The 27,643-nt window shown below is 47.3% G+C and overlaps 9 protein-coding genes across 9 annotated transcripts; 5 read left to right on the top strand and 4 right to left on the bottom strand.

The window, feature by feature from the left end:
- Positions 1 to 1,463: 1,463 nt before the first annotated feature.
- On the top strand, positions 1,464 to 2,510 carry N7517_005130 (urate oxidase; the record flags this gene model as incomplete). Its single annotated transcript, XM_056722860.1, has 3 exons — positions 1,464 to 1,600; positions 1,681 to 2,327; positions 2,386 to 2,510. 3 exons carry the CDS (start codon positions 1,464 to 1,466, stop codon positions 2,508 to 2,510), a joined length of 909 nt encoding a protein of 302 aa, XP_056579110.1.
- A 430-nt stretch (positions 2,511 to 2,940) lies between these two features.
- Positions 2,941 to 3,702, bottom strand: N7517_005129 (mitochondrial 54S ribosomal protein uL13m; the record flags this gene model as incomplete). Its single annotated transcript, XM_056722859.1, has 3 exons — positions 2,941 to 3,065; positions 3,232 to 3,592; positions 3,682 to 3,702. The coding sequence occupies 3 exons, from the start codon at positions 3,700 to 3,702 to the stop codon at positions 2,941 to 2,943; spliced, it is 507 nt and encodes a 168-aa protein (XP_056579109.1).
- Positions 3,703 to 4,065: 363 nt separating this feature from the next.
- On the top strand, positions 4,066 to 4,894 carry N7517_005128 (40S ribosomal protein uS9; the record flags this gene model as incomplete). Its single annotated transcript, XM_056722858.1, has 4 exons — positions 4,066 to 4,111; positions 4,182 to 4,204; positions 4,399 to 4,470; positions 4,604 to 4,894. 4 exons carry the CDS (start codon positions 4,066 to 4,068, stop codon positions 4,892 to 4,894), a joined length of 432 nt encoding a protein of 143 aa, XP_056579108.1.
- A 4,182-nt stretch (positions 4,895 to 9,076) lies between these two features.
- N7517_005127 (uncharacterized protein) lies at positions 9,077 to 9,573 on the bottom strand (the record flags this gene model as incomplete). The annotated part of the gene is made up of 3 exons (XM_056722857.1): positions 9,077 to 9,104; positions 9,373 to 9,479; positions 9,508 to 9,573. The coding sequence occupies 3 exons, from the start codon at positions 9,571 to 9,573 to the stop codon at positions 9,077 to 9,079; spliced, it is 201 nt and encodes a 66-aa protein (XP_056579107.1).
- Positions 9,574 to 11,077: 1,504 nt separating this feature from the next.
- Positions 11,078 to 15,680, top strand: N7517_005126 (DNA-directed DNA polymerase alpha catalytic subunit POL1; the record flags this gene model as incomplete). The annotated part of the gene is made up of 5 exons (XM_056722856.1): positions 11,078 to 11,464; positions 11,523 to 13,241; positions 13,290 to 13,847; positions 13,906 to 14,646; positions 14,700 to 15,680. The coding sequence occupies 5 exons, from the start codon at positions 11,078 to 11,080 to the stop codon at positions 15,678 to 15,680; spliced, it is 4,386 nt and encodes a 1,461-aa protein (XP_056579106.1).
- A 273-nt stretch (positions 15,681 to 15,953) lies between these two features.
- N7517_005125 (uncharacterized protein) lies at positions 15,954 to 18,038 on the top strand (the record flags this gene model as incomplete). The annotated part of the gene is made up of 9 exons (XM_056722855.1): positions 15,954 to 16,006; positions 16,158 to 16,339; positions 16,398 to 16,480; positions 16,531 to 17,075; positions 17,135 to 17,285; positions 17,350 to 17,415; positions 17,468 to 17,576; positions 17,635 to 17,850; positions 17,908 to 18,038. The coding sequence occupies 9 exons, from the start codon at positions 15,954 to 15,956 to the stop codon at positions 18,036 to 18,038; spliced, it is 1,536 nt and encodes a 511-aa protein (XP_056579105.1).
- Positions 18,039 to 18,834: 796 nt separating this feature from the next.
- Positions 18,835 to 21,477, top strand: N7517_005124 (DEAD-box ATP-dependent RNA helicase DBP2; the record flags this gene model as incomplete). Its single annotated transcript, XM_056722854.1, has 6 exons — positions 18,835 to 18,890; positions 19,115 to 19,332; positions 19,391 to 20,359; positions 20,420 to 20,527; positions 21,063 to 21,191; positions 21,251 to 21,477. The coding sequence occupies 6 exons, from the start codon at positions 18,835 to 18,837 to the stop codon at positions 21,475 to 21,477; spliced, it is 1,707 nt and encodes a 568-aa protein (XP_056579104.1).
- Positions 21,478 to 21,942: 465 nt separating this feature from the next.
- N7517_005123 (SGNH/GDSL hydrolase family protein) lies at positions 21,943 to 23,140 on the bottom strand (the record flags this gene model as incomplete). Its single annotated transcript, XM_056722853.1, has 4 exons — positions 21,943 to 22,585; positions 22,649 to 22,788; positions 22,847 to 22,979; positions 23,031 to 23,140. The coding sequence occupies 4 exons, from the start codon at positions 23,138 to 23,140 to the stop codon at positions 21,943 to 21,945; spliced, it is 1,026 nt and encodes a 341-aa protein (XP_056579103.1).
- A 2,246-nt stretch (positions 23,141 to 25,386) lies between these two features.
- Positions 25,387 to 25,637, bottom strand: N7517_005122 (uncharacterized protein; the record flags this gene model as incomplete). The annotated part of the gene is made up of 2 exons (XM_056722852.1): positions 25,387 to 25,439; positions 25,469 to 25,637. 2 exons carry the CDS (start codon positions 25,635 to 25,637, stop codon positions 25,387 to 25,389), a joined length of 222 nt encoding a protein of 73 aa, XP_056579102.1.
- Between the last annotated feature and the right edge of the window lie 2,006 nt (positions 25,638 to 27,643).

Here is a 27,643-nt window from a genome sequence, read left to right as displayed (position 1 = left end):
TCAGATCGACGTTGCAGACATACACCACCAACCACACCCTCCGATTCGAGGATTGTAATCTAAGCTGGAGATTGGGTGAGCTTGGCCTTTTTTTCTATGATGCACTTCGTGGATTATTTATTCAGCCAAAAAAAAGAATTCAGCTATCTGGATCTGACATACACATTACATACTAGCGTTCTGAGGCATGGGTCTTGGGATTGTTTCTGCAATTTGGAAGTGTATTTGGGGGTCTGGTAGGTATGAAAGAGACTGCCACACAGTTAAATATCTTGGTCATTCCCTGCCCATAGACGAAACTTTGCTTTGGTCGCCGGAGCAGCTTCGTCGGCAGGTGGCTGAACACATGATGGGTCTCGGGTAATATTGTCACTCATATGGAGGCAAATTAACTCCATAATGGCAATGGTTGTTCACCGCTAGATTAGTCAGTGTGTTTGACGTTTGCACATGCTGTGACAGGATGTGTAGGGCAGGCATCTTCCTATTGGGATATGTAGGTACTTCGTACTCTCCTGTGCTTGGTGGGTATTGAGGCTCTTCCACTACCGAGTTTCGGTGAAGATACCAGGCTTATTTCCGGATGTTCTTAAACTGGAACAAGCACTTTGATGGCGTTTGTGTTGCTTGTTGTAGGTTGTCCGGGATGGTTTAGTGCACCGCGTAGGTCTCATAGATACCCGCATGAGCAACCTGGTATACACGGAGGATATTTATGCAATATATATCGGACCATAGACGCAGAACAGTTTTAACCCCGAAGTACTCCCAGTGTAGAAAGTACACAAATGAACAAGGGAGAACATGAATAAGTCATGATCTCTCGTCATCAAGACGAGTCAACGTACAGACGGTGACATTTTTCGCCCCGCCCTGTACCACCAGCCGTGAGATCACTGCGCGAGCATATTCTGGCTGTCAGCAAAGAGTCATGTCAGCGCTGAGTGTCTATCGCCAGGACTTCCACGCCTTTCACGGCTCGCAGCTCGCCGGGATCCGGGCTGACATACGTCCGGGGATCTCCAGCGATTCCACGAGTCGTAGTACAAATTGTAAGGGATTTGAGATATAATAATCTAGGGGTCTGCAGTTGACGTTTGCAGAACTCGGAGGTCGGAATTTCGGGATTCGTAGAATGTGAGTTCTCCATTATGCAGGCTAAGGTCTGGGGAAAAAGGAATTCCCCTTCTGTATGATACGCTAAAACAATGCTGTCTTGGAAGTATCATGCCATACATTGGAGAGGCCTAGACAGAGAAGGAAAATAAGCTGTCTAATCGCCAACTGATAAGATCGGGATTTGGAGGGAGACCGGCCACTAGCGACCATCGCGGCCATCGGAGGTGCCCGATACTCTCTTGATCAGCCAATTTGGTTCAGAATAAATAAGATTGGATCTGCTGTATTCGGTTATTTGCCCTTCATTCTTCTCTATTCCATCTTTTATATTATTACAATTCAAGATGAGCGCATTAGCAGCTGCCCGCTACGGCAAGGACAATGTCCGCGTGTGCAAGGTGCACCGGGATGAGAAGACTGGTATCCAGACTGTCGTGGAAATGACCGTCTGTGTCCTGCTGGAGGGCGACATTGAGACCTCGTAAGTCTAAGAGTCTAGCGGCATGTCTTGTCTTTTTTTTAAAAAAAAAAAGGTTGAAGCTAACCCCAAGCTCTCCACAGTTATACCAAAGCCGACAACAGCGTCGTTGTCGCAACCGACTCGATCAAGAACACCATCTTCATCACAGCCAAGCAGAACCCTGTAAACCCACCGGAGCTGTTCGGCGCAATTCTGGGCACACACTTCATCGAGAAGTACAGCCACATCCACGCGGCGCACGTCAATATCGTGACCCACCGCTGGGTGCGCATGGACGTCGACGGCAAGCCTCACCCGCACTCCTTCATCCAGCCGGGCTCCGAGACCCGCGACGTGCAAGTTGATGTCGTTGAGGGCAAGGGTATCGATATCAACTCTTCCATCAACGGCCTGACTGTGTTGAAGAGCACTGGTTCCCAGTTCTGGGGTTTCGTCCGCGACGAGTACACCACCCTTAAGGAGACCTGGGACCGTCTCCTTAGCACCGATGTCACAGCAAAGTGGCAGTGGCGCCGCTTTACTGGTCTCGCCGAGGTCAAGGCCCACTTTGAGAAGTTCAATGCTGCTTGGGAGGCGGCCCGCGCTATTACGCTCAAGACCTTTGCTGAGGATAACAGTGCCTCGGTCCAGGCGACGATGTACAAGATGGGAGAGCAGATTCTTGCTGCTGTGCCTCTACTGGATACCGTCGAGTATGCTTTGCCTAATAAGCACTTCTTCGAAGTTGGTATGTCTGACCCTTTCCCTTGCGAAGCTTGGAGTTATGCTAATCTCTGCGGTTTTAGATCTCAGCTGGCACAAGGGTATCAAGAACACTGGCAAGGATGCCGAGGTGTACGCCCCTCAGTCCAACCCCAATGGTCTTATCAAGTGCACTATTGGTCGCGCTGGCCAAAAGGCTAAGCTGTAAATGCTTTCTAGAGGATTGTCGGCGAGCTCCGACATGGGCGCTAGCTTGGTTTTGTTTTTCTTTCTCTTGTACATATATCCATTTCTTATACTTCTGGGAGCAGACTCCCTATATCTCAAATCCAATCCTGCGCACCTCTTCTCATGATACAGCATTGTAGACAAGATAGAAGAGCATTGTATAGAACGTGGTATTGTGATTGTATGTGCTATAAGTACATTTCAAAAGAACCGCAGGCTCGAAAGTCGAAAAGTCCGAGGCCAAGTCAACAGAGTAGATAATCAAAAGCAATATCCCAAATGGACTCCACACCCATGCGCTTTTGCGGTTGGATCATAACATCGCAGGAGAATAGAATACAGGCAGACACAGACCCGGTTTAGGTCGGTGTTGTAAAATGACGAAAGAAGGAGATATAAAATAGGATGCTTTATGCGCTGGGCTTATCGGCGGCCGCTTTGAATGCTTCCTGCACTTCGGGCAGATTTCCGATCACTGATTGATTGCCGAACTTGACGATATTCTCCTTGTAGGGGTGCGCGACACCCTCGAAAGCTGCACGATATCGGGTTAGACTGTGATCAAAACATGAAAAACATAGATGGGCTGGATGTGAAAGGGTTGTGTCCATGTCGTTCTTCGAAGATGGACCGGTGTATATCTCCATGAAGTAATCAAGTAGCCCATCCAGGGAGCAGGAGTGCAGCAACATAGCACTTACTCTTCAATCGAGCGAGGCGGATATCCTTCAGTCGGTTCTTGGGTAGCATTCCCCTGACAGCGCGGCGCAGGACTTCACCACCACCCCATTTAGCAAACATCTGATCCATCGTCATGGTCTTCAAGCTACCGGGGCGCGTCGTGTGCGTGTAGTACTTCTTCTGGAATCGCTTCTTTCCTGTTGTCTTGAGGTCATGGCATCCCACAACCACCACGTAGTCACCACAATCTGTTGAGGGGTCGTAGATGGGCTTGTTCTTGCCCATCAAGACGAGGGCGATCGACGAGGCGAGGCGGCCCAGGGATCGTTCGTCGGCGCCGGCGTCGACATAGTGCCATGTGCGCGAGTAGGCGAGACGAGTCTAAGCCGTCAATTGTCAGATATGGGTTGCTTGGCTGAATGCAGAGTATGCGCGGTTGGCCCGGAAGGCTCCGCATTGAAGCTGTTTACCTTGCCAACGAGTTGCGACATCTTGTTGATGCGGCGGAGGGTAGTGTAGGTGCCGGGGTGAGGGACAATTAGACAATTAATGAAAGGTAGAGAAGTTGAATTGAGGATACCGGCAACAAAAACAGACCCAGCACTTCAATGTCCGAGATAATGATGATCTCAGCGTTCCCTATATGCTTGTAGCCTCTAACCCGCCCCCGACTGAAGTTCTCCGGGTCATGTGACCAAGCCCTAAGTCTCGTGCTACGCTAGTCCCAAAGTAGAATTAGCGTCGCACACTAAGCGAAACCCGCACGGAAGGGCAAATCACTGTGGTATGTGAATTCAAGTGACTCTTTTTCCATCTCCCTCGACAACACACTCCCTCCCCCACGACAATCCACCATGGCTTCCGTCCCGAGTGTGCAATGCTTCGGCAAGAAGAAGACGGGTAAGCTCACTTTTTTTCGACCGGAGATCCGTATGAATGAACCCGTGAGCTGACATTTAATTTTCAATAGCCACCGCTGTCGCCCACTGCAAGGTATGATGAACGCCTCTACCCCCTCGGTCCCAATACGTTGTTTCGAAATATCTGGAAGGAAAGCAGTCGGAAACGGATTGTGCACGAAATGAAGAACTGGGATTAAATTTTGGAAGGATATACGAAACAACATGTTGCGCGATCATGGGGCTATGTACACATTGAACTGGACAACATGCTGAGACTTTTTACAGCAAGGCAAGGGCCTCGTCAAGGTTAACGGCCAGCCCCTCTCCCTGGTCCAGCCCGAGATCCTCCGTTTCAAGGTACGCACAATACATTCGCTCAACCAGCTCCCGCGCGCCACAGAAGAACGGATTCGCACGAATCGCAAGCGACAATGGCAATGGGAAAACGTCTCCGAAATCGGTTTCTGACAATTCACGCTCGAATTTTTAGGTCTACGAGCCCCTCCTCATCGTCGGCGTTGACAAGTTCGCCGGTGTCGACATCCGTGTCCGCGTTACCGGTGGTGGTCACACCTCGCAGGTGTACGCCATCCGTCAGGCTATCGCCAAGTCCATTGTCGCCTACTACCAGAAGTACGTCGATGAGCACTCCAAGAACCAGCTGAAGCAGGCTCTTGCTCAGTACGACCGCACACTCCTGGTTGCCGACAACCGTCGCGCCGAGCCCAAGAAGTTCGGTGGTCGCGGTGCCCGCTCCCGTTACCAGAAGTCCTACCGTTAAATTTTTCTTTCTCACTTGTTACGCGGCGAAAGGGAAAAGAAAGGTTTACGGCAACGGGGAAATGGAATATGTCTGTCTTCATATGTTTTTTCTATCACGACTTATTTCCATGACTTCTTGGTGGACTGGGGACTTGGGAGGATTCGGGGATGTTTGAGCGGTTTTTGTTCGGTTTAACCGCTCTTGCATGAGAGGACCGGGCTAGAGGAATTTGGGAAAATGACCTCTGGTTGTTGTTCCGGTGCCTTGATGATATGTTTTTCACTGGCGCTGTCCTGCACGGCTGGAAAAAATACCTAGCATAGCCAGGAAAATCTACTCAATGATACTGGGTTTCATCTTGTTCAAATCTTTGTTTTTTTTGGGGTCTTTTGGGTTATTTTAGCTACGGTGTTCTAACATTGGTCTCACTTTTTCCCAGAGTTATGTTCTTCATACGCCAAACTTGGGCAGGTATATGCTCCAAAGGTAAACCGAGGTACTCGCCTCTCATACTGGACCACATCTATGACTCTTAGATCTGCATACTCAAGCTTACCCCGGACATTGTCTATCTGCCACTCAGATCTACCGCCGAACATCAGTCCAATTAGACAACATTTCTATTTCTTGTCATAGCCATATGGTGTCGGCCACAAGACTTCTAACATACAAGAGAAAAACATTGACACTTACAGCCAGTGCCGCGGTGCTCTTTCGAAGTTTCCGGCACCCTACCTCTCCGAGTGCTCCTCTGACCTTTCCAATAACTCTTCCCCACATCTGCTGTCTCAGCGTAACAGCCCAGGACTAGTCATCAGTTAGATATTGTCTTGTAGTATCATTGACACCCTCCGGCATTTAGCTTACCATTTCATCTGAAGTGCATAAGACTCGATCGTCACCAAAGTAGGCGCATTTCAGTCTCTCTTGGCAACCCCTCTCTAGCCATGAAACTCCATTCCTCTTGCATCAGAGCTTCTTTGCTTTCCTCGCTGGGGGTAGCATTTGATAGGAAAGTATGGTATCAGTGCAACTCATCATCTATGAGTTGAGAGGGTGGTCTGTCAATGCGTTCTCACTGCGAGTACTATATGAAACTCAACCGTTAGCAAAGTATAAACACACTGTAACCTCATTCATCTGATCAACCCTCCATGGTTGTGACTTTGAATTCGACTCCTATCAGATATCGCCTTTTCTCTCTCATTGACTGTGCTAATGCATAGTCAGTCAGCACGAAGAATCACTCATGGTTCATCATTTAAGAGTTTCAATGCACAACCACTTGGGATAGTTTTATGCAGAAGATCATGAGGTTCAACCACCACTGAGGCATAGGGAAATGCCAACGTACCTCTCTCGATCAACCCTATGCTGCCGAGACCTTGTCATCTCGTATCATATGTGTTTTTTTTAAATCTCATTCATGGGTATGCCAATCCATAGGCACTCAATTGAACAATTCAACAGTCATCAAATCACGTATGGGTTCGAAGTTCACCACTCGATGTGAGTTTATCTCCAGGACTAAAGGCTCATAATTAGCAATAACAAAAATGTATGGAATGGGACACCTTGCCTGTCTTTGTTTATCTCAACCATCGCTGAAGCATATGCTCGTTCTCATCTTGGATGTCATAATAGACCACTGCAGCCAAGTATAAAAAAATTGTAGAAGTATCTTTTGAGAAATCAATCCCCTGTGTTAAAACCCTTGTGTAGCTCGTATCAGACTCTCTCTCTCTATATATTCTTTTTATTTCAAAGGATCCTACGCCAATGCGTAGTAACTCCTTCAAATGTAGTATCGATATCATCATTTACGGCTTCCAAGGTATGATTAATTTTTGGAATCATCTCAAAACATTAACATTCACAGAAAAGAGAGGAATGGAAAACTTGCCTTTTTTTATTTGTCTCAGCTACCACTGAAGCATAGGCGTGGTGCCATCCAGGTATGAGCCTGGGATAATTACCCTAAAAGGTCAGGGGGAATGCAAAACTTACCTCTCTCCTTTTGTCCCAGCCATTCCTGAAGCATACACATTTTGATCTAAAATGTTATAATAAAGCATAGGAAGTTTTTAAACGTACCTCACTTGACCAAACCTCCGTATTTATGAGCCTCAAGTTTCTCGCATCAGGTATGCCTTCTCTATTGGTTGCATTGCCAAGGCAGGCCACCGAATAAACTCATTTGCGAGTTTTCGGGCTTGTCCATCAATGTGCTTGTAGTCAGTGCATGACCATGTCGAATGGCCTCCGCAAAGAGTCAGGAGCGAGAAGTGCGAAGCCTACCTAGATAATTGGAATGGTCAGCGGCAGAGATCTAACTCAACCACATAGCACGAGCCCGAGGATCAATTGGAAAAACAAGGTCTCTTCTTTGGCTTTATATCAACCTGAATATTGGATTTCAGGACCGTAGAACCGGCAAATGAGAGGCCCGAGTGTTGCAGTGACTCTTGATCGGGGTAATTGGCCTCGCATCAGACTGTTCTTTCCATATATTTCTGTCATCCTCACGAAGTCCACAGTTGCCTGTAGACTAAGGAGTTCAATATTTTGTGTAGCAAAAGATTGTCATCATTTTTGCGGGCTTTAATTGTTCTTGAATGATCAAGGGCTGTATCAAGTCATACCTGGATGGAAAAATCCCAGTCCCCGGCGATACCTTAGAGCAATTGACAGAGAATCTCCAATATCGGCGTGAGGTCAATCGTGTCATGCGTTGAGAATACCGGCATTTTCTCCTTTGGTCCCATATAAGCCAGATAGCTGCATATCAGGACAGGGAGTTGGGATGGAACAGGTAAAATGGAGCTGCCAGTGGTTTGGTCCGAGTCAATCCATCGATTTGTCGCTCCTCGGATGAATTGATGCAGCTCCTCGGGTCACTGAAAGCCGTGGATGTTCAAGTTCTCATTTGCAAACTTGCAAGCCCCCTAAATATTGTTTGGCTGAGTCTGTGGGGTCTTTGTATGAAACCATACTTATGTATGCATAGAAACAAATCAATGGAGACGAGATCCTTTGATATTGAAGTGTGAACTAAAGGATCCAATGTGGCATTGCATCCCAACAACGGACGAGTCAGTCATACAAATCGAGCATCCTTAATTCTTCAACTCGTACCGGTGTTCGATCTCATCTTTAATTTTGTCCATTGACCTTTCGGAAAATCAGGGTCACCTTCAAAGTGTAATCCTCGTCATCTGAGCTTTCAGATGGTCATGCTGCTAGGAATCCATTGTAGTCATGACGAGTCACATCTGAAAGTGAATACGGGATAATCTAGATATACCGGGTGTTAGAAAAATAGAAAACAACGTAGCAAGTCCAGAAGAGCTGCATGATCAGTCAGGAAAATAAGGTATTTTCTTTCACATCAGACGTGCTTCCAATCTATCACTGAGACCATTGGTTCTGACGATCCACGGTTTCTCATAGTGTAGCATCACTGTATTATCATCATCAAATGTGCTTTCTGTGACGCATATTGACTGTGCTTGTGGGGGTTGGAAGGCTCATACCTAAGCGTACAGAACGGAGACCTAGAACATCTCGAAATCGTTAGCAGGAGCTTCCAATACCACAACAGAATAAGGGCAATAATATATGCTTTGTTCCGCATCGTATCAGAGTTCTTTTCAGGATTTTCAAGTTTTCAACGTGTCCAGTGCACTATTGATTGGTAGGTCACAGTCACTTTCAAGATGTAGTATATTCTCATCATAACATGCGATTTTGTGTCCATCGAGCATCCACTGTGCTTGTGGAATGCGAGGGGGCTCATATCGAGGCAGGCTAGAGGGTGAACATATAATCCATACCTAGGTATCTTGAGAGTGTTAGCGAAAACATTCGAACAATTTTCCATAGTACGAATAGTTGGATTCTCAAACCAAATACCTTTTTGTCTTAACTCAGATCAGCTCCATCCGAACCTTGCTTTTATCTCATCGGCCTCTGTAGCTCGAGCGGTCATCATCTGCGAGTTTCAAGCCCTAGATACCAATCGTAATTGCAGGCTTTCAAAGTAGTAATATCGTCATATGTGCGCACGTCGATGGGATGAATGCTATACATATTCCTCAGATATTAGCGGAATCGTTCCAATGATGCAACATAGGTAGTAACAATCATCGTATGATAAAACTGGGAAAGTAGTGTTCTGTTGCCCATCAGATCAATAGCTAATCATCCAATGCTGATGATTAGGAAGTTCCTGTATCATCATTTGCAGGATTCGAGTCATACCCAAGTACAAAGACCTGGTTACCTATATAGATTGGTGGGAGTGTTAGCCAAATTGTTCAGACATCAGATAAAAGACTGTAAGAGATAGTGTTCCTCTATTTGCTTTGGCATCAGATCAATAAATGTTTCGACATATCCGCGGATTCGAAGATGCTCCGATGGTCATCATATGCGACAGAGCAGCAAATAGAGTTCTCATACTCCCTATGGCATCGTGATTAGCTGAAATCACTTACCATGGGACCGAATAAATGTCCATCCGTCGTAAATCCCAGCTTGTCACGCTTGTATGGAGGGCTGGCTGTTGGTGGGAAATTTGGCGGCGACAGTGCTCAGGGATACCCTATATTGGGAGAATTAGTGAAATATACTTTTATCATGGCAAGCTGCACCAAGGTAGACTCACAGAATTGCATGAGCTTGTTCGAGTGGGCCATGCTGTGTTGTGCTGGGCACTTATAGTGCGTTGATGTGACGGGCCAAGATCCAAGACGCAACACGCATGCATGCAGTAAATTGGGGTAGTAGCATCAAATTAACAAAGACCGAATTAATTGACATCGAAGGAAAAGAGACCGATTGGAACTTTTTCGGCTTGGTTGAGATGGAAGGATAACAGTGGACTCGAAATCTGGTCACGTAGAAGAGCAACAAAGTACGTTTACAATTCCCAACCGGTGGGGCAGGAGAGTTACAATATGACTACCATATTAGACGACGACTAAGCGTGGCTTCGGGCTCCGTCAATGGAAGGAACCTTGGAAGATTCCGGAGCCCTAGAAGTAGTAGACGACTAAGCGTGGCTTCTAAGCGCGGCTTGGGTGCCGTCAATGGAAGCAAGATTCCAGAGCCCTGGAAGTAGTAGACGACTAAGCGTGGCCTCCTATTCTCTAATAGGCTAAGGAGATCTATACAACCAAATGAACCTCAAAGCTGTTCTAGGATCTATGCCTCAGCCGCTGCTAAAGCCATTACCGAGCTTAAATGGTTTTAGGAAGTATTGCTGTATATAGCTGCTGTGTAGTTGCTGTATACCTATATCTGCATGTGGTCTATCATGCGTGCTCCATTAGTGGCGCCGGCCATGGTAGTACCCTGATTTTGATTGTAACCCCTATCCTTCACTAACGGTATATTGCACTATCTGGGACTGGTTTCTATCAGACAATGATATAGCCTCCCTGTGCATAAACAGATATCTTGGTATCTGCTAGCTGCTAGCTGCTAGCTGAATTCCCAACAGTTATGTTATGACGGCTATGCCCATAATGCACCCATTGCATCTACCTACCAATTGCCTTGAATACTGGGCTCATATTACTGGTAGTTTAATCTTTTGTCAAAAATATTCTAAGTTCGATGCATATAATTCAATGCGCTGAATCATTGTGCCAGATTCTTACAAAGGAAAGATGCAATATGCCTCTATCCGGGGTAATCCGGGCCATCTATGGTGCCTACATATCACACAAGTAGAATCCTCGTTTGCATTGTATATGCTGGTGATGTTGAAACACTACATCTGTAAGAAAAAGACGTAAAGTGACTCAGAGCGCTCATCTTGTGAGAATCATTAACTATCTACATATATTTATGTATGTAGTTATAGATTACATAGTAGATATTAGGGCATGATATGATCGCCTGATCCCAGGACGGGTAGATTCGGGTATACACGGGTATGCACGCCTGAGGCCTCTGGTCATCAACTGGCTGACATAATTATCTGACTTCACATAAATTTGCCTGAGGCAGAAAACACTTCCACTGCTGACATAACCTCACTGGGCCAACGCGATCCGACGCGTGGTGTTCGCGTGTCTAGATGAATCGCGCGACATCCTTTTGTCCTCCTTTCCCCCGAAACAATCGACGATCCGATCTACTCTTCTTTACGCACCCAACTCTATTTAATGGGTAGTGGTCTCTGAACAAACCATAATGCCTACGGCTCGCGAAAGATTGGCCGAGCTAAGGGCCCTCCGTGCCTCAGGAAAGAAACGAATTTCCACATATGAGGTTGAGGACCAGGGCGACATCTACGATGAGGTTGATGACGACGGCTACAAAAAGGTTATCCGAAACCGTCTTGATCAGGATGATTTCGTCGTCGATGATAACGGCGCCGGTTACGCGGACGATGGCCGCGAGGTATGGAACGAACAGACAGCAGAATATGACAGCGATGAAAGTGATGAACTACCCACACGAGGCAAGGCTGCCAAACGAAAGAGAGAAGAGGAACAACAGCGAAAGGAGAAAATAAACAATGGCATATCCAAGTACTTCAACAAAGGACAGGCTGCGGCTTCTGCTCCCAAGCCCAAGGTGAGTGCTTTTTGCTCATGGAATCCAACACCCTTATTCTGACAGTCCGTTTCACAAGCCCGCTGCTACTGCCGAGGACGATGCATTCATGGCCGATCTCCTCGGAGAAGTCGACACCAACGTTGTATCGAACCACGCCCCGGCACGAAACATTGTTAAGTCAGAGGCCCGACGCAAAGTTCGCGTTCTCTCCCCGCCATTGTCCGAGAAGCGTCGCCGCGAGAAGCTTCGCGCAAGAGACGAAAATGACATGCCAAGCTCGCCAATGAAGGACCATGCACTCCACTCTGACGATCTCGATGACGGCCATCTCCCGATGCCAGACGATGATGATGTTCCCATGAGCGATATCTTGCCCTCATCTCCAATTAGCAAAGCAGTGGAGCGGAGGAACACTGTACCAGTCAAGGCCGAAGAGCCAGAAGACGATGATGTTGACCTCATGGACGTTGCAGAAGTCACTGGAGACCCTGGCCTCAAAACGAAAACCATCAACATGACTGGCAGTCGACCGCCCCCGAAGATCAAGCATGACAATGCTCCTACACTAGCAAGCTCGTCCCCAGTCAAATCAATGCCAGAAGTAATGGATGCTTCTTGGAACGACGTGAGGAGCAAACTGAACGTTCTCAGCAGCCCAGCCCCGGAAATGCGATCCTTTGGGAAACTGCGCGCCCAAGATGTTGTCGAAGAGGATGGTAGCCTGCGCATATTCTGGCTGGACTATACTGAAGTCAACGGCAGTCTTTGTCTGTTCGGAAAAGTGAAGAACAAGCAAAATGGATCCTACACTAGTGCATTCGTTAAGATTGACAATATCTTGCGAAAACTTTATTTCCTTCCGCGTGAATATCGATACAAGCAGGGACGAGCGACTGAAGAGGAGGTTGGCATGCAAGATGTTTACTCGGAGGTCGACGATATGATGTCGAAACTTAAGGTCGGCATGCACAAGATGAAACCATGCGAACGAAAGTACGCATTTGAAATGCCCGGGGTCCCAAAGGAGGCAGAGTATCTGAAGTTACTCTACCCTTACGACAAGGCTGCATTGCCAATGGAAACCAAGGGAGAGACTTTCTCCAACGTTTTCGGTACCAATACCTCCCTATTTGAACAGTTTGTTCTCTGGAAAAATATAATGGGCCCTTGCTGGCTCAAGATCGACCAGGCCGACTTTGCTGCAGTAACCAACGCATCCTGGTGCAAGTTCGAATGCCAGGCCGCCAAACCAGCGCTCATCAGCCTCGTCCCAGATTCCGAGAACCTGGACGCTCCGCCCTTGACCTTAATGAGTCTCTCTTTCCGTACTCAGCTCAATGTCAAGGAGAACAAGCAGGAGATTCTCATAGCGAGTGCCCGAGTATATGAAGACGTTTCTCTAACTGATACCACTCCTCCAGAGAAACTTCCGTGCAAGACATTCACCGTCATGCGCCCTGCTGGTACATCATACCCAATGCATTTCGAAGCCGAAGCAGAAAGCCAGCCGGGGACTATTATGCTCGCAAAAAGCGAACAGTTCTTGCTCAGCAAGTTCCTGGCTATGTTTGAGAAGATGGACCCCGATGTGATCATGGGCCATCAGTTGCAGGATGTCGACCTGGGTATTTTACTCAGCCGGATGCGTGAAAAAAAGACACCTGGCTGGCATCGTATCGGCCGACTCAGGCGTGGAGATTGGCCGAAGAATTTCAACAAGGGTGGCAACTTTTTTGCCGAAAGGCAGTTGATTGCTGGAAGATTGATGTGCGATGTTGCCAACGACATGGGCAAGGTAATGTTTTTCTCAAAGTGGGTATATGACAATACTGACAGTCACTAGTCTCTTATGATGAAATGTCAATCGTGGAGTTTGACTGAGATGTGCCAACTTTACCTTGGTCAAGGCAATGTCCGCCAGGAATTAGATTCTGAAGCGGCATTGAAGACCTGGGCAACCACCAAAAAAGGTCTCATGAACTTTGTCAATCATTGCGATACAGATACATACTTCATTGCGGCATTGGTTCTGCGTCTTCAGATGCTCCCGCTCACAAAGGTCTTGACCAATACCGCTGGTAATTCGTGGGCACGCACACTTAGCGGTACGCGTGCCGAGCGAAACGAGTATATTCTGCTGCATGAGTTCCATCGCAACAAATACATTTGTCCAGATAAGTACTCGTCTCGTCTTCAGAAGGCTGAGGAGAAAATGCAAGATGGCGACGATGACGAGGCGGTCGACAAGAAGAAGAAGGACAAATTCAAGGGTGGGCTTGTTTTTGAGCCTGAGAAGGGTCTTTACGACCGATTCGTCCTTGTGATGGACTTCAACAGTCTGTATCCGAGTATCATCCAGGAATTCAACATCTGCTTCACAACAGTGGACCGAACAGCTACGGTAAATTGACCCAAGCAAAGCCCTCGTCTCGTTCGTGTGTTCTAATATATGCAACTAGGCCGAGAATGAGAATGAAGAAAAAGTGCCAGATGTTCCCTCTTCTGACCAAGAACAGGGTGTTCTACCTCGGCTGATCGCGACATTGGTCGGTCGTCGACGCGAAGTGAAGAAGTTAATGAAAGACAAGCGTGCCACCCCCGAACAACTGGCCTTATGGGACACAAAACAATTGGCCTTGAAGCTGACTGCCAATTCCATGTACGGATGCTTGGGATACACGCAGAGTCGATTCTATGCTCGACCTCTGGCAATGCTCACCACCTTCAAGGGACGTGAGATTCTGAGAAACACCAAGGAATTGGCCGAAAGCCAGCAATTGCGAGTCATTTATGGTGACACTGATTCGGTCATGATCAATACGAATATGGACAACATGAGCGACGCCATCAAGGTTGGCGAAGAGTTCAAGAAATCGGTCAACGAACGTTACCGACTTCTAGAAATTGATATCGATAATATCTTCCGTCGACTTCTACTGCATGCCAAGAAGAAGTACGCTGCTATCAACCTTACCGAGGTTGATGGCAAGTACGTAGAGAAACTTGAGGTCAAGGGCCTTGACATGAAGCGCCGTGAATACTGTGCCCTCTCGAAGGAGGTATCATCGAAGCTGCTCAACGAAATTCTGTCCGGTGAAGATCAGGAAGTTGTGCTCAACAAGATCCACGAGTACTTGCGTGAGCTTGCAGAGAGGATGAAGGAATACACGATCCCTGTGCAGAAATACGTGATCTACACTGTATGTGATGTACCCGATAAATTTTCTTTCTCACAGTGCTAACGCTTTATCAGAAACTTTCAAAGCGACCCCAGGAATACCCTAATAAAGAAAGCATGCCACCAGCACAAGTGGCTCTCCGCGAAATTGCCCGAGGCAAGACGGTCAGACCCAACGACGTTATCTCATATATTGTGACCAATGGAGACTCGGAAACCTCATCTCTACCTCCTGCGAAGCGATCATACAGCCCACAGGATGTGCTGAAGCCCGATTCAGGGCTCAAGCCAGATGTTGAGTTCTACATTCTCAAGCAGATCTTCCCTCCCATCGAGCGTCTCTGCGCCCCAATTCCGGGCACCGATGCCGTCCGTCTCGCTGAGTGCTTGGGTCTTGATACTCGCAAATATCAGATCAATACCTCTAGCTCCAGCAGTCAACAAAATGCCGAGGTCACCCCGCTCGAGTCCCAGATCCCGGACTCGGTTCGGTTTGCCAATTCCACGCGACTGTCGCTAAGATGCCGATACTGTAAAGAACAGTCTGTGTATGAGGGTCTAGTGACTTCATCGCACATGTGCACTGCTCACGGAATCGTTTGCCCGAACCAGAGCTGCCAAAAGCCCTTTTCAGTCATGACAATTGTCGCGCAACTGGAGAACCAGATCCGTGAACAGACCTCGCGATACTACGAAGGCTGGCTGGTATGTGACGATTCATCATGTGGCAACCGCACACGGCAAATCAGCGTTTATGGGCACCGCTGCTTGGGTCCCCGAGGTCGTGCCGAAGGCTGTCTAGGCCGCATGTCGTACGAATACTCGGAGAAGGAGATATACAACCAGCTCCTGTACTTCGCCGGTCTCTGGGATGTTGAGAAAGCCAAAATCGCTGCCGAGAAAGAGACGGGAGAGAAGAAGGACAGTGTTGCCGCCCTTGCTGAGTTCAATCGCACACGATTCGGTACAATCAAGGGGGTGGTCGACAGCTACTTGAAGAAGTGTGGTCGCCAATGGGTTGAGATGGATGGTCTCTTCCGCTTCATGTTACAATAGATGACCCGGTGGCGTATGATTTTGGATGTTTGTAAATACCTAGGGATATCGGGGTCTGGGAAAGTTAGTATGGTCATAATCAAATCGAATTGCATATTTTTTTTCAAGGTCAAGTGTTCTTGAGTGGATGTTCACAGTTTTTATACCAAGATCTGTCTTATCTTATCACAACCCCAATTCTCCGGCAACCCCCACCCTGTCATTCTTCACTTCAGTTTGATCGCTAGTGCAGAGCAGATATCCCTGCTCATTTCCTGATTGGCTCTTTCAATCATGTCTGTTAAAAGGGTCCTGGTCATTGCAGGGTCAGACAGCTCAGGCGGAGCGTAAGTCTAAATATCTCACCCGCAAACCCGACTAGGGGAAAGAAAAAGGCCGTACCACGTCAACTTATCTCCCTCCAAACCGATAATTGACCTTGAGGCCCTGGTATTTACGGTATATCATGATTAAGACAAAGTTTCTAACACGTTCTAGAGGTCTTGAAGCTGATCAAAGGGTCCTTGCGGCCCATGGATGTTATGCTCTCACTGCCACCACTGGGTTGACGGCACAAAATACACTTGGCGTACAAGACATCTTTGTCGTGCCCTCGGAATTTGTGAGAAAGCAGATCAATGCTGGACTGGAAGATGTTGGTGCCGATGTAGTAAAATTGGGTAAATCATTTGCATTTCATGTTTCGTTCTGTTTTATATAGAACTGATGGCCCTCTAGGCATGCTCTCATCTGCCGAGACCATTGATGTCATCGCCGAGACACTACAAGCTCACAAAGTCCCTGTAGTCGTTCTGGATCCGGTATGCTCAATGTTTTGTTTTTAACTCGTCACTCTAACAAGCATCAACAGGTCATGGTTTCCACTAGTGGCTCCCAGTTGCTGCCCGAAAAAGCAGTCAAGGAACTACGGACAAAGTTGCTTCCTTTGACTACAATCCTGACACCAAACATTCCCGAGGCTCTTCTCTTATTGAAAGATGCTGGAGCAGAGACCCCCGAACCGAAAGATCTAGAGGAAATGGTTGAGCTTGCTAAGAAGATTTGCTCATTGGGCCCCAAGGCGGTTCTCCTCAAGGGAGGTCACCTTCCTTTGACGAAAGACCACAAGACATCTCAAGACACGAAAGAAGGAACCTTGGTTGTGGATATCCTCTTTGACGGGACGACAACCACCTTGTTCGAGACAGAGTTCTTGGTATCCAAAAATACCCACGGCACGGGCTGCTCACTTGCTTCGGCAATTGCTGCAAACTTGGCTTCGGGCAAGGACATGATCAGAGCGGTCCGAAGCGCCGTGCGATTTGTCGAGATAGGAATCAAGACGAGCATTGACCTAGGTAAAGGGAGTGGGCCGATCAATCATTTCCACTCCACTTACACCATGCCCTTTGCACCGTATGTGACCCATCCCCTGGATCTTTTGATTTTCTTCGTTCTAATGGTATGTTATTTAGCGGCCGATTCATTGAGTATATCTTGGACCGCCAAGATGTGCAGCAAGTATGGCAGCAGTTCACGCACCATGAGTTTGTCGAAGGCATGGGCCAGGGCACGCTGCCTATTGAACGATTCAAGGCATACCTGGTGCAAGATTATCTCTACCTGGTGAGGCAACCATCTTCAGTACGGTTGGGAGAGGACATTCAACTTATCAAAATTCAATTTATAGGTACAATTTGCCCGAAGCAATGCACTTGCATCATACAAGGCCAAGACCATGGATTCAATAGCAGCGGTAAGTGCCCGTGTCAATCGTTTTCAGTAACAATCTAACACAATCAATCCAGTCCGCCCAGATTGTCCTCCACATCCAGCGGGAAATGGCATTGCACACCGACTACTGTGCCTCCTTTGGCCTTTCCAAGCAGGAGATGGAAGATACACCCGAAACTATCGGTAAGCCGGCCGTGCTGTTTTATAGACTCGATAGATGTGCTAATCTCGATATGTATAGCTTGCACCGCATACAGCCGATACATTTTGGACGTAGGCCAATCGGAGGACTGGCTAGCCCTCCAAATGGCCCTCGCACCATGCTTGATCGGATATGGAGCCATTGCAAGACGGCTACATAAGGGAGAAAAGACCGTTCGAGAGGGAAACACCTACTGGAAATGGATCGAGAATTATGTTGCCGACGACTACACGGAGGCCGTACGACTGGGTTCAGGTAAGCCAAATCATCAAATACAAGTGGAAGATCTAACTGACTCATGTTATATCATAGCATTGCTGGAGGATCACATGCAACATGTGTCCCCTAATCGCATGGAAGAACTGATTCAGATCTTCGTTCGGGCTACGGAATTGGAGATTCGTTTCTGGGATATGGGCCTCGGAGGTAAGGAAAGATCTTAGTTTACTACATATAGACTAGCCTCATGAAAATGGATTGTCCCTTTGATAGAATGGCACCTAGGCAACCTGGGAAGGTTGTTATGATTACTTTATAGTATAAAGGCGGCTTGCCTGGAATAGTTTGATTTGCTTCTACCTAGACAAACTTTACATATAGCTTGGTATAATGAAATAACCACACTTCAACATCATGAAGCTATGTATCTGTTTCCAGAATGATCCATGACAATTCACATACGGAAGAACATTCTAATTGAATTTGTTGAATTGCCCGAAATGTACCGATTTGCCTCTCTCTCTCTCTCTCTCTCTCTCTCTCTCTCTATTTGCTTCTAGACAATCTACTACTTCGCCCTCCAGATATGTCGCCACTAGATTCACATCGAGATCTCGCCTTTGCCTCCTTTATATCCATGGACCATCAATGCCTGGCGCAAATCTAAAAATTTCCTAAATTTTCCAATTTTCTGCCTGAGGTTCACAAACAGTGACCAATCAAAAGGCAAGATAGATAAGGATGAAAGCGGCGAGTGGCGACTTAAACCTATTTAGGCAGGCGGTTTGAAAGGTACCTGATCCAGACCTGATCATGTGATAGAGAAAATACAAAGAGAGCTAAGCCTAATCTAATTTTTATCGCGCCTCCCCTGGCTTTTTATTTTTTTTTTCTCCTTCCCTTTTCTTTCAAAGTTCCCGACCTTTTCTCACCTTTCAACTTTCTCTTCTCTCTCTATTCCTGTTCTCTATTTCTCTTCTCTAATACCCGTTTCTCTTTACCTTTCGCAAGACTTACATTATGTCGTACGGAGGTGGCTACTCTCGCGGTGGCGGCGGTGGTGGTGATTCCTACCGGTAAGTTCATTCTCGCAGAGACTTTGTCTTTGTCTATCTTTTATCAAATGCATGGCTTGCTGGCAGAAGCCTCGAGCCTGCAGCTCTTTGCGATGGCGTTGAGCCTTGGATTCTGAGTCTGTTGATCTCAGTTGATCTCAGTCGATCACAGTCCTGGCTTGATTTCCCAACCAAACAGACGCTGCACATCGCAATAAGAATTTGTACTAACTTTGATGTTATAGCTCCCGCGGCGGTGAAAGCGGCGGTTACTCTGGCGGTGGCTCCGGTGGTGGTTACAGCGGCGGTGGTGGTTACGGCGGTGGCCGTGGAGGTGGTAGCGGCGGCGGTTACAGCGGCGGCGGCTACGGTGGTGGAGGTGGTGGTGGTTACGGCGGCGGCGGTGCTGCCGGTGGTGATCGCATGAGCAACCTCGGCGCCGGCCTGAAGACTCAGGACTGGGGTAAGTTCATTCCAATGAACGTCTTTATTTGCGCAATACTAACTTTAGTTCCACTTAGATCCCAGCACCATGCCCAAGTTCGAGAAGTCATTCTACAAGGAGCACCCCTCTGTTACTGAGCGCTCCGAGGAAGATGTCCAGGCTTTCCGCAAGGAGAAGGAGATGGCCATTCAGGGTACCAACGTGCCCCGTCCCGTCGAGACCTTTGACGAGGCTGGTTTCCCCGCCTACGTTCTGTCTGAGGTCAAGGCCCAGGGCTTCGATGCTCCTACTGCTATCCAGTCCCAGGGCTGGCCTATGGCTCTCTCCGGTCGCGATGTCGTCGGTATTGCCGAGACTGGTTCCGGCAAGACTCTGAGTTACTGTCTCCCCGCTATCGTTCACATCAACGCCCAGCCTCTCCTCGCCCCCGGCGATGGTCCCATTGTTCTTGTTTTGGCTCCTACTCGTGAGTTGGCTGTCCAGATTCAGGCTGAGATTACCAAGTTCGGAAAGTCCTCCCGCATTCGCAACACCTGTGTCTACGGTGGTGTCCCCAAGGGTCCTCAGATTCGTGACCTGTCTCGCGGTGTTGAGGTTTGCATTGCCACTCCCGGCCGTCTGATTGATATGCTCGAGGCTGGTCGCACCAACCTTCGTCGTGTCACCTACCTCGTTCTTGACGAGGCTGATCGCATGCTTGACATGGGTTTCGAGCCCCAAATTCGCAAGATCATCGGCCAGATTCGCCCTGATCGTCAGACTTGCATGTGGTCCGCCACCTGGCCCAAGGATGTTCGTCAGCTCGCTTCTGATTTCCTTAACGACTACATTCAAGTCAACGTCGGTTCCACCGACCTCTCCGCCAACCACCGCATCACACAGATTGTCGAAGTCGTCTCCGACTTCGAGAAGCGTGACAAGATGATCAAGCACCTTGAGAAGATCATGGAGGACCGCTCCAACAAGTGCATCATTTTCACTGGCACCAAGCGTGTTGCAGATGAGATCACCCGATTCCTCCGCCAGGACGGCTGGCCTGCGCTTTGTAAGTTTTCTATGGGTTCCCCACTCGCACATGTGCACGGTACTAACATATTCTCCATAGCCATCCACGGTGACAAGCAGCAGAACGAGCGTGACTGGGTCTTGAATGAGTTCAAGCAGGGCAAGAGCCCCATCATGGTGGCCACTGACGTGGCCTCGCGTGGTATCGGTATGAACAAACTACATCCCCCCTCCTTCCCTTCCCCTATTCTTGTCCCCCCCTTAGGGGGCCCTTGAAAACACTCACCCGTGTTGACGTTGTGTGATACAATGGCACGGTGCTCAACTCTCTCGAGGCACGTCGGTGTATACGTATACGCCGCGTCCAGGCGCATCTGGTCATCCTAAATGGTTCACATGCCAAGAGGACCTTGGACTCACAGTGCAGCACAGCAGCAGGCATTCTAGCCTGACTTTGATTCTCCATCTCTTGTGTGACAGGCTCGTATGAGAGTCGAAGTTTTTTTCACACAGCGTTGTTCTTGAACTGTTGAACTGTTGAAGGCTGTATTTCCAAGGTTGCTCTAGGACCACGATAACACCGCCATCCCATGGATTCGTTTCCCTTGGGATTTTCTTAACAGAAACCCATCAAGAGAGCAGTGATGCATCAAGTCCTGCACGGCGGAGAAAGGGTCCTTCATGGCCATACTCCTCATACCCCCACTAATGTTCTATTTGCTAACGAAATTCCTCTTGAAAAGATGTGCGCGATATCACTCACGTGCTCAACTATGACTACCCCAACAACTCGGAGGACTATGTCCACCGTATTGGTCGTACCGCTCGTGCCGGTGCCAAGGGTACCGCCATTACTTTCTTCACCACTGACAGTAAGTTCACCATCCATGTCTTGGACATCAGCAAGTTGTACTAATATTTCTTTCTCCAGACTCTAAGCAGGCTCGTGACTTGATTACTATCCTCACTGAAGCTAAGCAGCAGGTTGATCCCCGTCTTGCCGAGATGGTTCGCTACGGCGGCGGCGGCGGCGGCGGTCGCTGGGGTGGCCGTGGACGCGGTGGTGGTCGTGGACGTGGTGGCTACGGCGGCGGCGGCGGCGGTGGTGGTTTCACTGCCTCCAACTCTGCCCCCGTCGGTGGCAACCGTCGTTGGTAGATGCCTCGCTACTGCTCCCTGTGCAGTCAGTCGCTTTGCCTTTGCCTTGTATTGTGCTATTCCGGTAGACTCTTTTCTCTTTTCTTTGACTTCATGCGTAACTCGGGAAGGACGGCGTTATCTTTGATGTCATAGATAGTTTTTACTTTTTTTTTCCGTCCCTATGCTACAGGGGATTTTTCACGGTCACAGATCTTGATTCATTAACTCTGGGATTCTAGAGGTTGAATTCTCACGACGAATCCATACATGTTGATTAGTTTCAAAAGTTTCATGTCTCAGAGATTTTTCCGAAGTCTCTGATCTCTGCAATAATGATTATTCTTTACACATTTCAATGATTATTCTTTACACATTTCATCAAGTCTTTTCTCAATGTTCTCACTCAAACCAGCACCAAATGTAATATAGATAAGCCTGAGAATGGTGCCTACACGTAGCTATTAGCTATTCCCAACCCTCACACTATCCCTGTAACCACCTTTCCACCTCCCCTGCCAAAACCTCATGCACATGGCTAGTCATATGGCCCGAATTAAACCAGAAATACCGCTCCAACGACGTCGGACACCCATACTTCCCATACTCAACCGCAATATCCGGCTGATCATACCCGGCACAGAAATTCGTGGTATTCACGATGCCATACTTACGGGGCTCATCAAGCATACCCGCCAACCTTGCGTGGGCATCAAAAAGCATAACCTGCGCCTCCTTATGCTTTTCCGCAAATGCAGCCGCATGATCCGCTAGCGCGGCATTGTACCACCCAACCTGCGTGGCACTCGGACTTGGGTTGCTCTTTGCTTGGTTCCCTGGCGTGCGGTCTAGGGGTGGCAGGTTCATGAAGAGATAACTTCTATATCCCAGACTATAGAGGATCTCGACGGATGCAAAGAGTGTATCTGTGAGGTTTTTGTAGAAAGATGGGAAGTCGACGGCGTATTTTGCGCTGTCGTTTATGTCGTTGATGCCGATCCAGAGGGCGATTAGGGTCTTGTCTTGCTTGAAGCCTGGTAGGTTGTGTCGGAGGGCTGGGTGGCCGTATTGTTTGAATTGGTTTATTTGGTCGACTAAGGAGACTGTAAAATTGTGATGAAGGGGTGTGCTTGGTTTCGGTTAGTTGAGGTTGTTCGTGCTGAATGCGTGTGGAGTGTGCTTTTGTGCTTACTACTCAGTTGATATATCGGCGCCTGCGAATGCAAAGTCCCAGAGTTGCTTTTTGCAGTGTTGTGGTGAGGTGAGGCCTTTATGAACGCCGCAGTTTGTGAGATATTCGACCCAGTTAGGGCCGCCTTCTGCGGTTGCGGTCTAAGTGTAAGAAATCAATATCTAATGCTGTGTTTGATTCAATCGTAGGAGAGCTTACTTGGTTTTGGACTATCTTGTTGGAAAGCAGTGTTTCGGCATCATAGGCGAGATTGAATTGGTCTCCAATGAAACTAAAATTTTGGTGTCCGTGGGTTCCTTGGACATAAGTGTAGGAGTCACCGAAGGCGATTCTTGGTTTATGGTCAGTGCTGCTTGCAAGTGTGAAGGCTCAATGCACTTACAAGGCTTTGGTTGATGACCAGTCGAATTTGGCTGGTCTTGATAGAGGACCTGCCCTGACGAAAGTAGTGCCAGACGCGATGGCTAGGAATAATGTCGCTGGGAGAAGCATCGTGGTAATTGAATTGATAGAATTGTCTGCTATGACATGCTTCTAGTACGGAATATATAGATCTCTAAGTAGATGGTATAGTTTGTCCAACCCCGCATATGGCCGGTATCCGGGGTAATGCTGCAGAGTTGACGGAATATATTTTTCCATCAGTTATTCTACTCGGAGCTTTTCAGATTAATACTTCGCTGTCAATTGTGGAGAGAAAGGAAATAAAATCCCGTTGTGGTGCTCACAGGAGGACATCAAATATGTTCCTTGGCGTTTAGCGTGACACAATATATAGCATAAAAAGAATACGGAAAGAAATATATATCACCCTACCCAATCCATTAGATAGCTCTCACATATCAGAATTTTAAATGAATAATTCTCCAATATCTGAGAATATGCACCCTGACCAGCGCAACGAGTTTCCCTAGCGCCTTGGATAATTGTCCTCGCGAGGCACGACTACGAGCGGCCTTGTAAGTCGACATGACAGCCACAGATGGTATCCACAAAACCCTTATTGCTTTATGCTGCCCAAAGAAGAACACTTCTCGGCGGCAATCGAACTTTAAGAAAAGGGAAATCAAGCGAAGGCAGAAAAAGCAAGTATAGGTACTTCCTGGGATGGACCGACAAACCTGGTACTAGATGTCTCAGCCTCATAGACCTTACCTCATTTGAGACAAGTGTGTGATGGATCTGTGATCGACCCTGGAATCTAGACTAGAATCTACACTAGAGACCAGCCTTACGCATACTATTATACTAGGGGTCGATTTCAAACCAGCCGAGATTTTCGCTCGTGCATAGCTCAACATTCAAGCTTTATGCTTAAACGGCCCAGAGAGAGGCTATGTTGTGGGTTCCTCCCTAGCGTTTCACGGCATGACCAGCTGAAATACAAATATGTAAAGCTACACGGAGATCAGTGGGGATCAGCCATTGCTCTTTTTGAGTTTGGTTTTGTATACAGTTATATACATCCTAAATGTCATGAATTCTGGTTGGAGTTACTCGAAGATCTTTCCGTGCTAATTACAGATCTTTCCAGACTAGTACGAAGGTGCAAGGTATAAAAAGATAGAGCCACGTGCACAACAATGTCACGATATTTTGCGATTAGCTGGCACAAGTACCGATTTCCCATCATTCTGCAAGACAGCATTCACCGCAAGACTTTAGGCATAACACCCAAAAATGGGATTCCCACCAAAGCGAGACCTGCATATAACATACATATCAATGCGTGTACTCCGTGCTCGGTACGGGGTATACAGTCTGGCAAACACCTACATCCCGCGCGTGCATGCATACAACGCCCATCTAATCTTGAAGGTAGCCCTCGGCACAAAAATACACCTGAAAGAGCAATACACGATTTGAAAGCTGCCTAAGACAGCGACGTGCAGTAGCGCGGGCAACGGACGTTAAAAAGGGTAAGCAGTGTGCATAAGCGCCTCCCACGTCTTCAATGCGCCACCTTACCAATCGCAATAAAGAGTATTCATCCGACGATGCACGTCGGAGACGAGAGAGGGGTACAATTTACGCTTTCGGTCCAGATTCAAACAGAACCCTGGAAAATGCACCAGCCGCATTGCCCAGAGTCTGGCCAACAGGGGGACCCGGCAGGATGCACTAGTAAGACGACGTTCGCTGTATCAGGCGATAGTGCGCCGCCTAGGGAAAAATAATAAGAAAATATAAAAAGAGGTGTTTATCTTTCCTTTTTTTGTCGCCTAGAGCAGACGTAGAATATGCATGGAAATGTAACTCTGCTCGGCAGGCTCGGGTTGGCCCAGGGCTTCTGCTTGGACTGAGTATATTGTACATTTTCCAATTTGAGCTGCAGTACGGAGTGTTGGAAATAGAAATGATATCTAGATCAAATCATGCATATATGCCAGTTATAGTGTTTTCACATGTCTTCGTATCTTCCATAACAAAGTGTCACTTTCTTCTCAGAATGTAAATCAATTGCCAGTGTGCCATTATATTATGGACTTCCTTAGATCCCTGTCTAGGGATCCGAATCCCTGTAGGAATCAGTCTCATTTATTGGCGGAACCAAGCCTGTCTCCTACCATTTCAAGATTTCAATATCAAGGTCAATGTCAACATCAGTATCGACTTTAACCGAGGTTTCATCCAAGTCGTTGCATTTCGGTCCCAATCCCTGCCGGGAAAAAAAAAGATAGAAAATAAATTAATTAATTTGAAAAGAGACACCTCAGTCTATTCCGCGGAATAACAGCTCAATGATCATCATCCGGGGTGTGCTGATCCGCACAGGTCTCTCTAACACGATCTGCCGAAGCATTAGCGGGTGAGACTTACTGTCTCCGGCGTAGTCTACCAACTTATCACCGCACTGGCCAGCGAAGTAGTGGAGTCCAGGGAAATTGCGTTTTTTCGCCCAATCTGAGAGCACAGACACCAATTCCTCTGATAGGAACTCGGCAAGTTCGTGGGTCGTTGACTTTAGGCTACTGTATGCAAATCTCATAATTTCTCATCTATCAACCCGGCAGGTTATTTTCTTCGTTATGTTTGGATATACCCGAGGACCTACGAAGTAGTTAAAGAGTAACTCTGCTTGGGAGGGATCACCGCGTATCAACACCAAGGCACAGGAAAACCTGATTCTAAGAAAGCCAAGCCAAGCCTTCTAATGATCGCCCCCTGAACGATCAGAGCTTGGGAAAATGACCGGAGAATACCCGTATACTGTACGTGTAGGCTCCAGACCCTTTGTGGGTACATTTTCCCTCTTTTCCCCGTCCATTAGCCCAACTCGTTTAACCTCATTTAGTCCAAATATGCGAAGTGGATTTGATGAGAAAAGTTGCATACAACGTAATTTGATAATTTGATAATTTATATTCAATATACAAGAAGTAACATGTAGAAATGGGCCCACGTGCATCAAGTGACACGGATGAACGTCTGCAGGTGCCATTGCGATATTTAATTCCGAGTCTTTTCTTTTGACCTCTCTCTCTCTGTACTGTCCAAATCAAAATAAGCCACAGCCGCAAAAAGCGCCTTATATCATACTATATTAGGAATATAAGGGGAAAAACAACGGGAGATTGCCAAGCTCTCCAAAAACCCTCTCGATATGCAATGGAGATTTGGGAAATGGGAAATGCAACCGGGCACATGAAAACTGGGGACTAGAGCCGGGTTGATCGTCCGAAGGTACAAAGTACAGGCCAAGGTATTTTATCCTCCGTATTCGTACGGAACATAGCGCGACTGGATATGGAGCGGCTGCGGCGTCCAATGATTGACGCGCCATATGAATTTGATATTGATCATCCCGTTCTGCCCTCGACACCGGATATCCCGCACTGGACTGTTGCGCGGAGTCCGCCTGGTCCCACTGGGTCGTTTAGAGGTTTGATTCTGTGTAAGGATTTTGTGTGGATTAATATTTATCCCTTATTTATCTCTGATAAGGGTACTTTTGAAGACACAGGCCGTGTCAGATGCGAATAAAAAAAGAAAGTATCTTGCTTTTTCCTCACCGGCAGTGGAGGAACAGGTTCCGCCTGCGGGGTGGGATCCAGCCCCCCTGAGAACGCCAATCAATTCAAGAAAGTGTCAGTTTTCCGAGCTGAGAGCCTTACATTTGAACATTTTCTGTTTTTTTTTTTTTTTTTTTTTTTTTCCCTTCCTATCAGACTCGCATTTATCCAAGGTGGGGGATTGACGGTGTAGACGGTGTTCCCCCACTTTCTTTGAGAGAAGTGAATAAGGAATAATGTATCCGTACGGAGTACAATATACGGAGTACAAAGGGAATGTAAATACTGTAAGAATTATACTATGCTCCACTATGGGTTGAGCATTGAGCATACAATGATCGTACCGGAGAGCCGCCGAATATCTCCGCTCGCAATTTAATGTTTTGTGACCAATTGGCGATAATGGACTTTCTACGGAAATCCCGCTAGGAAAATGATTGACCCCTTTCTCCTCTCTTAGAGTGCTTTTGTACTATTATTATCATGGAAGCGATATCAATTGGGATATTACAAACATTCGGACCATGGAACTGAATTTCACAGGAATCGGAGCTTCCGTCTGAAACTAAAATTGAATTCGATCTTTAAACACATAATTACACATACTTTTTATAAGAATTTCTTAGACAAATTCAGATGTCAGGAGATAGCCTCCGATCACCGGGAGTTGTTCTGCCACTGTCCCCACTCACGCGTCTTATAGGTATCGTGACGGTTACGGGAGATATTGACATGACTCGTTAGGTTTTATTGAAGAAAGGGATCACGACTAGTATGAAGCTTGTGATATTAGAAGATTGTAGATGGTATTCAAGTTTAAGCCTCTTTATAAGTGGACAACATACATGGACCAGGGCAGTTTGGGTCTGCAGTTTGTAGAGGTCTATGCATAAATATACGTACCGAATACCTGTAATCAAAGTGCAACATTAAACCTTTTCAGGAAAAGAAGCTATCACCGGCTTCAACCGCCTCGGCTTTG

This window comes from Penicillium concentricum (assembly GCF_028827145.1).
Source record: "Penicillium concentricum strain IBT 3081 chromosome Unknown utg000002l_segment0_segment0, whole genome shotgun sequence".
In the NCBI taxonomy this organism is placed as follows: domain Eukaryota; kingdom Fungi; phylum Ascomycota; class Eurotiomycetes; order Eurotiales; family Aspergillaceae; genus Penicillium; species Penicillium concentricum.
The sequence above is the reverse complement of the archived record's forward strand: the minus strand, read 5'-3'. Positions and strand labels throughout refer to the sequence as shown.